This window comes from Nymphalis io, chromosome 8, assembly GCF_905147045.1.
Source record: "Nymphalis io chromosome 8, ilAglIoxx1.1, whole genome shotgun sequence".
NCBI classification, from domain to species: Eukaryota; Metazoa; Arthropoda; class Insecta; order Lepidoptera; family Nymphalidae; genus Nymphalis; species Nymphalis io.
Genome location: NC_065895.1, coordinates 4,470,257 through 4,482,666, shown reverse-complemented (window position 1 = coordinate 4,482,666; position 12,410 = coordinate 4,470,257). Strand labels below are relative to the sequence as shown.

Genomic DNA, 12,410 nt, shown 5'->3' with positions numbered 1-12,410 from the left:
AAGATTTATTTATTATTTCTATGACATTTTTTATAGAGCCTATTTTAAGATTCGCTGATCCAAGCGCTTTAAAAACAATTCCACATTGGTGTTGTCTAAAAGTATAACACCGGAATAACTAAATACTTGGCAAATAAACAGTGTGCGTAAGATCGTAGATTTACGTTAATGCTGAACGTTAGTTTTACCACTGGAGAGTATCTTTATCAAACACTGCTTTATTACTTAAATAAACATTAACTATACATTTCTCAAAGCATATTACATACAGACTCAATCAATATAACATTTCATAAAATATACAATCGTGTTTGTTAAGTAACCAAGAAGAACAAACCTTTTAGTAACGCTTATTAGTTTATCAAATTATTTATTTATTTTAACAATAATATGCATGATAACAAATAATATACACATTCAAAAACGATACTCTTTTAAAATTACAGTTAGCTAATATATAGTTTACGGGGGATAGGGCAATGTGCAAGCTCACTGGGTAGGTACCAACCACTCATCAGATATTCTACCGCAAAACAGCAGTACTTGGTATTGTTGTGTTCCGGTTTGAGGGGTGAGTAACCCAGTGAAATTACAGGCACAGCTATCATCATTTACATACATCTTAGTTCTCTTAAGCGATGCTATTGGTTATCATTTCTTACATAGCCAATGTCTATGGCCGTTGGTGGCTACTTACTATCAGGTGGCCCATTGGCTTGTCCGCCTACCTATTCTATAAAAAAAAAAAACAAAAAAAAAACAATCTTCAAACTAATAATAATTCATCACAATTTTTAAGACGATAAATAATCGCTTAAAATAAGAAAACAATTAGGCAAAGCATGCAAACTAGACGAGTGATTGTTTACATAAACAAAATTAAATGTTCGCGACTCCGACAACACAGCTATGAATATGTGATGTTCTCACTAACGAGGCCGCACTCCGTCATTATCCTCTCAGGGTGCCTCTGCTTTCGAGTCCACTTATCTCCATTATCTAAAGGTGCTTAAGCCCCTAAAATTCTCTCATGACTCTTAAATTTACGACACGAGAAAATATTTTAAGCGTTGTTATCTGTTTTATCAGATGATGTTATGAGATGGTGCGTGTCTGTCGTTTTGCAATGCTATAAAATAGTTAGTTGCGTCTCCGTTTTTTTACATGTAGTGTGCGGTATGTTTCGTGGCTAGTATACGTTGTTTAGGCGAGTCTACTGGATCTCGACGCGTGGGCATCAGTCGAATCAATGAAGTCTGAAGGGGTGACGCACAATGGCGCATACATGACCGCTCTGTTTAGTTAGTCGAGGTTAGTTATTGAAATACTACTGATACTAACAAATAAATCATTTTATAAATAATTTTAAGCAATTACGTGATAACATCGTATTTGTTTAATGATAATTTAGCTTATAAAATTGCAATAGTTTATTTGAATTGATTTAACGTTTAATAATATTTACAGATAACCAAGTATCAATGACATCGATAGATGAATTTGTGAATTCATCAGCATGGCTTATCAAGGTACTGATTCGGTACTGAAAGTACCACTTTTATTTGTGAACGTATTCGATAACGCTAGATACTAACCAAAATATAATTAAAAAAGTTTTAACATTACTAATTTTAATCAATGCAGTGGTGTGACAGCTCTTTTATAATATATTGAATTTTTCTTTTAAATGATACTAATTGTTACTAAAATATCTTAGCCATAATATAACAACAGCATAATGCTATAAAATAATATGTTTAAATTTTTTAATTAAAAATAATCAAGTATAGATAAATAATTTCTAGCTCTTCTAAAATAACTAAAGAAAGTAAAATGAAAACTGCATATAAATTTTGCATCAATTACTTAGTCTTTATTAAAATATTTTTATTTTAAGTAAAATAATTAAAAATAGATGTTTTAATTTGAAATGTACATCAAGTTATTAAATCAAATTATATGTATAAAGTTTTAATCAAACGAACTTCAAATGTAAATTATAAATATTTTTATACTTCGCAGTACAAAACCCGTACTTATTTATTATTTACACACATTATCACGTACTTTTTAAAGTATGTATGTATGTGTATTTTCGTCGATTGATAGTTTCCGAACGCTCCTATAGTGAATCGAATGCATCTCTATCGTTCGAATACATCTTTAGAGCCTCTCATAAACGTGGGTTTTACTGCATAAATAAACTCGTAATAAAATGTGGTATTCGTAGTTTGCAAACATTCACTCATTTTACGTAAATTAGCTATGGATTAATTTGATAAAGGACTCTGAATTGAAAATTATTAAAGATGCATTTTGTTTATTTCCGCTATATGTTAGTGATACCATAATATTAATAAATATTACCACACATTCTTTTTTGTCTTACAATATACTAGCTACCCGTTCTGGTTAGAATAATGGTGTACATAAAACTTTTATATCGTAATAAATAATAAAAAACATAAAACAACTCTATTGGTTGACGCGACGCATGCCAAGCTAAAAGCTCCCGGTTGGCATGATTTTTTCCGACTCCTTCAATAATCATCACTATATTTTAGCTAACTTACACAAAACCCTCATGAATTATACATCAAAATTTTTCTCACGAATCACTCCATCTATTTGGTGAAAATTGTATTTTATCGCGTTCAGACAGAAAAACAGGCGCCTCAGGGGGGTTTCTTTTATATATTATATGATTAGTATTATGAATTCAGAGCAAAAATTAATGTACGGAAAAATCTTTGGATTATTATTATTATGATATTCATCGTCAAATGTACTTTGTAAATATAGAATAGAACAGAATAAAACAGAATAGAACATACTTTATTGTTCACCGAAAGATTTAAGAAAACATGCAGTAATAAAAATTCAAAATTAATGGTATGTACAAAAGGCAGTATTATCGCTTAGACAGCGATCTCTTCCAGACAACCTTATATAACATACTAGCTTCTCCCTGGGGCTACGCTGCGTGTAAGGGGATTGCATATTTCGATCGCAGCGCCACCTACCGGATCCAATCATACGCACAAAATAAAATCACACACGTATATAGACACGTATATAGACTATACACGTGTATAGAAGAATTATATATGTAAATATGATCGTGTAATTATTGAACGACGCAATCGTTTAGTCTTTTTTACATAATATAATAATTTGTTATGATTATGATCCATATGTAAGCTAGGATGTGATAGTTATTACTGTAGTCAAGTTATTGAAAAAAAATTACCTCCGTTTAGGACGTGTCAAAAAATATTTTAAAATCTGCATTAGCACTAGCAAACGGGTGAATCTCCGAGGTGCTGTTAATTTAATATTTTAAACTTATAATAACATCCAATATTTTCCACTATAGGATAGGAATTAGGTAATTTTAATTATCGACGCTTAAACACGCACTGTTACGAATATAGAATCTTTATAGCTTTAGGTTAAGACGATTGCGCCAGTGTGGAGCTGCACGATTCTATTGCAACGCTCATGATTGCTTGATGCGTATTGTTTGAAAGCGAAAAAGAATGAAAACTCGACTGAAAATCGGTCGTAATTTTTTCTTCTTTAATTAAACAAATATCCACAGACGAGTTCTCATTGACACGCATTTGGTGTATCTTTTTACAATTTTGATTGGTTTTATTTTATTTCCAACCAGGTTTACAAACGTAATGTAATTAAATACAAATCACTTACTATACAAATTATGTCTGAATTTTGTATCAATATGTTTGATAACAATTGTTTTGCAATTACCGTGACAATTGCATAATTTTGTCGTTCCAAGCCACTTAAAGGTTTTAAAAAGAATTTAAATAATGAACCAAAAGTTTAAAATAATGATGCATAAACTACGAAACGAAAATAATTACGAACGCTTGAATTAAGAGTTGGAAAGCTTACATTTAAAATCGTTTTAAAAAGCGGCCAACATTTTATATTTCTTAAATTTAAGAAATGTCTATATTTTAATACAATTGAAACTGGTTTTTTTAAATAATCTTATATGCTTCTTGTGGTAGCTGGGCATACGTAAAGTATCATTATGGCTTATTATTGTTTTATATCATAACACTATAACACGCATATAGTCTTATTTTAATCAAAAACAATTTATAAATAAATATATATATATATCCAATTTATACATAGTTATTATTATATGATAAGTAATAAGACAATACGTTCGGTTTGCAAAGATATGGCCGAGTGAATTCGATGGGTTTCGAAACAAGCTCTTGCCTTCCTGTTAGACGCAGATGAGACCTCTTGTATATTAGCTCTTCTTTTGAATGGTTTATACTAAAGCTCCGTCTTTTCTCAAATAATGTTTCTGGTGTAGAGTTGATCAAATGCTTGTTTACTGTTTGCCTGGCACTATCTTTCGCTTCAAATATTTTTTCTGTCCTTATCCGTATCCTAATCTATCTCCGAGTCAATTTCCATCACGGTCAGATCAGTAGTTTGGTCGTGATAAATAAACGAACAGACGAAGTTTTTTTTGCATTAAAATTATAAAAAAAATTAAACGAGTAAGATCTAAAATAAGAAAATGCATTTGAAATATCGAATGAAAAGGAAATACTATTACACGAACAAAGTAGGCACTCATAATCAGAATGATTCTCCGAGTTGAATGATGAATATTAATCAAACAGGCTGACGAGATAATGTGACTCACTCGGTCTATGTTCTTATAAATTTTAATGTTCCCATCGCGTCGATCGCTTAAGCTGTTTTATTAATCGACTGCTTGTCGTGTTGTTCGAGAAAGCTGGACTGCTATTGAATTATTTATCTTAGCGACTGGTGCATGAATTTGCTTGAATTGTGTTTGATTTTTTTGTATAATTAGTCTATAAATTATATATCGAAAGTTAATAACTATGGATAAATAACTGTTAATAAAACGTCCTGAAACAATTAAACGTTGGGTTTTATTTTGGTTGAAACTCTTCTGTCATTTCATTTCCGACTATGTAATGTGATGCATACATAGCGGGAAACCGCAAACACGAGCCCACATTAAATTAATTAAATCTCTTTTATCCATCTAGTTCATACAGTAGCTGATATATTTTTTAATTATGTAATATCCAAATGCGATTAATAGATAGCTCCTAATAAAATCCTAAAGGTATCATTAATATTTTTAGTATACTTAGATGTTAAAAATAAAACTGTGTAACATATTTTTATTTTTTTTAAGTAAATCCTAGAAATCAAGAATCATGGTAATGTTTGTAGGTGTCGGGGGCGCAGCGCGGGCGCGAGCGGCATGCGGCCCCTGCGGCAGACGCCCATGGAGGTCGGCTAGCGGCGCGCGCGCAGCCCCCGCGCCCGCTACCCCCGCCACGCCCCCACGACATCATGGAAATCACGGATGTGCCGAGGCACAGACCTCTTGCTTTTGATAAGGTAATGTAAACTATTTATCCTTTTTTTGAGCCGTAATCTAAATATTTACATGTAGTAGGGTGGTGTGCATCAACGCATTGAAATCAATAGAATGTTTTTAATTTGTATTGTTGTGTTTTGGTTTGGAGGTTGATTCAACTAACTTATTTTCGCTGTTTCATGTTGAATTGACGATATAAGGAATGGTTTGTAAATTTTACAAGTGCCTGTGGCAATGTCTTTAAACGAAGGTAAGTGTCCACGGATGGATGTGTCCCGGGTCCCGACTGCTTATATTTTTTTTTGTCCCCAAAAAACGCATTCATACCACATATCATATTTATAATACGAGATCAAGGGGGGCTATGTTAGTGCTGAGTACACTCCATCTCTAGGATGCTCGTTACGAATTCCCTACCTTTTACAACGATGACTGCCTCGTTGGTGTAATGGCTTGATATAAGACCACAGATCGGTATCACAGGTCCTGAGTTCAAAACCCAGGTCAAGCCAATAAAAATTTATTGGGTTTTTCTGTCGAAGGCTCTCAATAGTAGTCCGGAGTCTGGAAACTTCCAACTGGAAGTGTATACACTTTCGTGCCACGGAAAGCACGTAATGCTGTTGGTCCTGCGCATGAGCTCTGTAATGCCAGATGGCAGTCCCATCGAATTATGAGAGTGAGAGAATAGAGAGTGCACCAGTGTTTGCGCACGTATTTTGCATTATAATATGTCCTGCGCAGTTAATGTAATCTAAGCTAATCTAACTTGAAAATGGCCGCCCTGGCAGAAATCGGTCAGTGTCATCATCATCACAACAATTTATAAAACAATTTTACAAAATGTCCGAAATCCAACTAAGATCAATCACAATAAGTCAATCGAAACTAAAATTAAAAATACTAAATATATAGACAATATAAGAATAACGATTCATTTTCATTCAAGTTTATAAAGCTATGACATACACATGATGACGTCATCAATATTCTTAGACAAGACGACTATGACTAATAGTCCAACTTTACTTAGAATAACAAAATATATCGTTATAAAACAATTGGTAATTGCAAAGTAGTTTGTGTTTGCCAAATACCAGGTTGCTTCGAACCCGTGACCTGATAATTTGCAGTCGTATACACTGTTCGCTACTTTTTTTTAAGCAGTGGTAACCTTCATAAAGGTACCCGGGTCCTATGGGGGGGAGGACCGGGTTATGTGGGATTTCTACCCACTAAAACACTGCGATGGCCGTCCTCGGTAGGGATCGGAGAGGCTGCGCACACGTGCTGAGCTCCGCTCAGTGGAGCTCTCCACAAGGGACGAAGGTAATCTCGCCTCCAAACTCCTAGCTAGTGCCTACGGCAGCACGACGTCATCCCGGGTGCCTTCGTCCTCAAGGCCGTTTGAAATAGGACACAGGAGGGCACACCTCACGCACGTTACGTCTTATCTTTTAACCTCCTGACGTTGGGGCTGTGGGCGGGCCGAGAGACTCCGCTGAGCAGGATCGACCCTTTCCCGTTCTAGCTCCGTCGTATCCTTCTGGATCATGATGCTCTCACAGAAGGAGGCTACAGCCCTCCACGCCGATTCCCTGCGGAGCACGACACATCGTCGACATGCTTGCTCTCAGGAACAGGTCTTGTCAAACTTCACGGACCAGGATCTCCCTCTCCGCACTCCACGCGGGGCACGCACAGTTCGCCACTAGTCCAACGAGGCAGCATAAGCTTACATAACAGTATTTATGTACCAGATGACCATATAAGCATCTTATTAAATATATAATGTTGTTAAACAATATTGACCGATTATATTACTGAAAATTGTGGGATTTCCTCCCTTTGAACTGTTAACTCTACACTTAGGAAACATCTTACAAATGTATTAAGTTTAAATTGAATTAATGATTCTGATTAAATGGAAATTGAGTTTGTAATACAGTGATAAAATTACATTACACGATTTATCGTTTTGCTTAAAGAGATTTCTAAAATGACTAATCTTAAATGCTTGTAAGAGCATATTTAAATAAAGTATATTCGATTTGAGACCTTCCTGACTGATTTCGGTCATTTTCAATGGAGACTGACCAACAGCGCGGAGAATATTATAGTAAGCAAACGTGTGCGTAAACACAAGTGCGCTTCTATCGCCTAAATTTACGGGACAGGAAATCCAAGTGTTCGGATATATTTCAGTTGCACAACCAACATTGCGACTTTACGTCCTTTCTGAGGCACGGGACTGTAAACTATCAACTTCCAAACTGCCTTCAGTTATGCTATTGATATTTCTTCGACGACAAATCTCATTATCTTTTTATGCCTTCAACACAAGGTTTCAATCCAGGTTTTCGGGATTTGTCTTTATAATATTACCACAAGACCAACGACGCAATCGACATGATGCTAATACAAATACGGAAAAATAATTGTAATCAGTATAAGTCGTAGCAAAAATATTATTATGTAATGTATAAAATTTCTCAAAATACCTACCAATTAACACATTATAAATATCATACATACATTAATAAACATCCATTTAAGTGTTCCGTGTTTATTAATTTTCTCCGATGCTATCTTTTATTACAGCTCACCTTTATTGCTATTGTAATGAAACCGTATATGAGCCACTACTCCTTTTGTTGCGTCCCCCGGGACGGCAACACAATGATAACAATACTCACATATTGTACGACGGAACTTTGATTATATTGATTACTCCGTGCGGAGCTAACTCAGGTACATAATCGGTAACCTTTGTACATTTTCTACGATATGTCAACATTTTGAAAATTTAATCTACATTATTTTTAATCCTGATTTAATCTACATATTCCTTTGTCTTTGTCGTGTTAAATGTAATGTTCAAAAAAAGTATGATACTTTGAATTTATATTGATCAAACACTTTATAGCAAAAAAAACCTCTACTTTTAGTCCTAACTATTATTATAATGCGAAAGTGAGATTGTTTATTTTGATTAACAATCAATCAATCAACAGCCAATCGTTGTCCACTGCTGAACATAGGCCTCTCCCAAGGTGCGCCAAAGCTCCCTGTCCTCCGCCTTCCGCATCCAGTTGGTGCCCGCCACCTTCTTAAGGTCGTCGGTCCACCTGGCTGGAGGGCGCCCTACGCTGCGCTTGCCGATTCGCGGTCTCCACTCTAGGACTCGTCTGCTCCAACGGCCATCGGTCCTACGACATACGTGACCAGCCCACTGCCACTTCAGCCTGCTAATTTTGCAAGCTATGTCGGTGACTCCGGTTCTTTTCCGGATAATCTCATTTCTGATCTTATCCTTCAAAGATACTCCGAGCATAGCTCGCTCCATAGCACGCTGAGCGACTTTGAATTTGTGGACTAGTCCCGCAGTTAGTGTCCACGTTTCGGCACCGTATGTCATGGCAGGTAAGACGCATTGGTTGAAGACTTTCGTCTTCAAACATTGCGGTATAGACGACTTGAGGACTTGACGAAGGTTGCCAAATGCTGCCCATCCCAAGCGAATTCTTCGATCGGCTTCCTTCTCGAAGTTGTTCCTACCGATTTGTATAATCTGTCCTAGGTAGGTATATTCACTAACAACTTCGAGAGGTTTGCCCTCGACGTATATCGGTCCCGGCACGACATGCCTATTGAACATGACCTTGGTCTTGTCCAAGTTCATGCCGAGACCGACACACCGGGAAGACTCGCCTAGGCTACGCAGCATTTCGGTGAGTTGTTCCAGCGACTCTGCTATGATGACGATATCGTCGGCAAATCGAAGGTGTGAGATGTACTCGCCGTTTACATTGACTCCATACCTAGTCCAATCCAGCGTTTTGAAAACGTCTTCCAACGCGTTGGTGAACAGTTTCGGGGATATTACATCCCCCTGTCTCACCCCTCTGCGCAATTGGATCGCCTTCGTCTTACAGTCCTGGATGTGGACAGTCATTGTAGCGGCGTTGTACAGACATCTCAGTACCTCGATATATCTCCAATCGATATGACATCTCTGCAATGAGTCGAGCACTGCCCAGGTTTCGATGGAGTCGAAGGCTTTCTCGTAGTCCACAAATGCCATACACAGCGGCTGATTGTACTCTTCGGTCTTCTGCACAATCTGCCGAACAGTATGGATGTGGTCCACGGTGCTGTAGCCTGATCGAAAGCCGGCTTGCTCTGGGGGCTGGAACTCGTCAAGTCGTCTGGCGAGACGGTTCGTGACGACTCTTGAGAACAGCTTATACACGTGACTCAGGAGGGAGATTGGTCTGTAGTTTTTCAAGAGGGTTTTATCACCTTTCTTGAAAAACAGTACCACCTCACTCCCGCTCCATGTTTCCGGGGTCTTGCCATGTTGGATGACGGAATTAAAGAGGCTTGCTAGCTCTTTCAGGACCGGAGTCCCGCCTGCCTTAAGCAACTCTGTTGTGATTCCGTCCTCTCCCGGAGATTTGTTGTTTTTAAGCTGTTCTAGAGCCGCCCTAATCTCTCCTTGGTCAACGACCGGGAGCTCCTCGGAGTAATGGCGCATAAGAGGGGCGCGCTGGTCATCAATACTGATTCCCATGGGTTTATCCGATCTTGAAGAGAACAACTGCCCATAAAACCTCTCTACTTCTCCGATAATCTCAGGCCTAGAGGTAACGACCCCACCATTTTCAGTTTTAAGTTTTGTCAGACGCGGCCTCCCAAACTTGCGGGCGAACACTTTCGATCCCCGATTATTTTGATTAACGATCATAATTAATTCTTGCATACACGTAGTCAGGATTACAGAACAGGACATAGGGTAACTATCTCTTGATCCCCCCTTCCCCCTCTCACGCAGGACAAACCGCGGGAGGCAACTAATACTAAACTTAGTAAGAACATAATTTTGAGTCGGCGCCAAACCAACAATAAACAAATATAGTTAGGTAATTTTAAATAAATATAATCAAAATAAAAACGTGTCGTGCTAACCTTCGGTTTTTTGCCAGTTATTTTTTTTTATAATATAATATAGCTTTTCAACGTTGATATTCTAAAAGTTTTTTTCCTCAAACAATAAACTAAAATTCTATCAAATTTATTTTCATTGTTTATTTATAACTACATTGTTAGGATATACATATGTCAAAAATCAAGGAAAAGTAATAAACTATATCTATGGAAAAATCTTAATGTCTTTGATTAGTTTTGGCATCGAGTAGTTTGTCTATAATATTCGACAGTACGTCAGAAGACAATACATGGGTAGGGTATATGCCGGATACCTCTGTCATAATTAATTGGTAGATAAACAAGACTAAAGACTTATAGTAATAACAATACATACGTCAAGATAGGTCACCAGATCCTTATAATGATTATTCTTAATTAGTTGTTTTAACATGATTGAAAACACTGTTTTATTATAAATATGTATTATAATAAAATTGTCGTAGTGCATGTTATATGTATTGCATAACTTGTATGGAGATGGTCACTTTGTTTCCTCATTGGCATTAATTCTTTGAAATGTATTGTTACATTCGTAAAATCATAACTTTTGCAATTTCAGTAATTCTGATCTTAGAAGTAAATTATAGTGTTTGTCTAAATAAAATATATTGTATCGATGAAACAATTTCCTTCACTTATTACAAATTAACAATTAAACGAGGCTTTATGACCACCGACTCTTTCCTATCCAGAATGAGTTAAATGGAAAACAACAAAGGAAAAAATTCACAATACTCTTAAGTGTCATTAACTTCACTAAGCTAACTGCGGATATTTTGGCGCGTGGTGAGAATAGAAAGTATTGTCGACATCTCGTCATTTTGATAGCCGTTACAACAAATGTACGTGATACCATATCTAATTGAAAGTACTAAATTCCCATCAATAATAACTACTGGATTTTATGAAATATATAGTAACACAGTAGTTATATTTTGAGTTCTTCGTGTTTGCTCACGTACTTCTTTAGAGATGAATAGAAAAACAAGGAGAGACATATTTTTGCTGGATAATTTTGAAATCGATGTATTGTATAGTGATAGAGTTTATGGTAAAGTTAAATGAAGACTCGACGTGTGATAATTTGATTTAATTAATGCAGAACATAATGGTAAAATAACCAGAAGTTGACTTTGTGAGTTTCTTGATATGAACCATTCCTCAGATATAACACTTAGCAGTTTATTAAATTTACTAAATTATTTACATTTTAACAATAGTTAGGGCTATTTGGTTTGGTAGAAGGAATTCAATATTAAGAATGATGATGATAAGGTTTTTTGATTCTTATGCTGTTTTTTAAAACTCGGGTGCTATCTCTAATTTCCATCCATTAGACAAAAATATATAAGATAACAACCATTGATGTATTCTCTAAAAGATAGGAATTTTTTGCTAACTGGTAACCCTTAAACTACAAATAGGCACTGTCAATGTCATTAGATTGTCAAGATCCTTGTCGCATTATATTATCTATTGCAATAAGTTCCTCACCTCTTTAGATTAGGTTCACTTTTAAGGAAGCATCAACGCATTAACATCTTAATGGCTCTTTTGTATCAGAACAGAGTTTGCGTCATAAATTATTATGATACAGATATAATTCAATTGAATAAAAATCAAATACGAGTTAAAGCTACGGAACTGTCGCTCATTTCGTTATATGACTTGCTCATGTTTCATGTCGATAACGATTAAAGTTCAGGTCAAAGAATCGATTTAGTCCAATTTAAGTCCTGCACTTAAACTAACTAGACTTTGTTCATGTCTGCCTCTGACGCTGAAGTTGATTTCTTCTGAAAACGATAAAAATCGAAGAGTCAGACATCCAGGAGCCTGATTTTTCGTAGTGAGCTAGAATTTTTATCGTGTGATATTCAAAACAGCCGTCATATATGTTGATGAAACCGCGGGTCAAAGCCAGTAGCTTTTGAACTTATATATTATTAATTCAATTAAAGGTAAAACAATTGTACCTTTGATTGATTTATATAAACCTAATACGAAT

The 12,410-nt window shown here is 36.0% G+C and overlaps 1 protein-coding gene across 4 annotated transcripts in view; it reads left to right on the top strand.

Moving 5' to 3' along the window:
• The window catches only part of LOC126769868 (regulator of G-protein signaling 9), a 34,514-nt gene that overhangs the window by 6,989 nt on the left and 15,115 nt on the right, over positions 1-12,410 (top strand). For 2 of the 4 annotated variants that reach the window (XM_050488808.1, XM_050488809.1), the window contains exons 2-4: positions 1,171-1,311; positions 1,468-1,529; positions 5,263-5,433. In XM_050488808.1, the coding sequence (XP_050344765.1) occupies positions 1,482-1,529; positions 5,263-5,433 (219 nt within the window). In that variant the 5' untranslated portion in view covers positions 1,171-1,311; positions 1,468-1,481. The remainder of the gene's footprint in view (positions 1-1,170; positions 1,312-1,467; positions 1,530-5,262; positions 5,434-12,410) is intronic. The other 2 variants (XM_050488811.1, XM_050488810.1) reach the window with 1 other exon arrangement.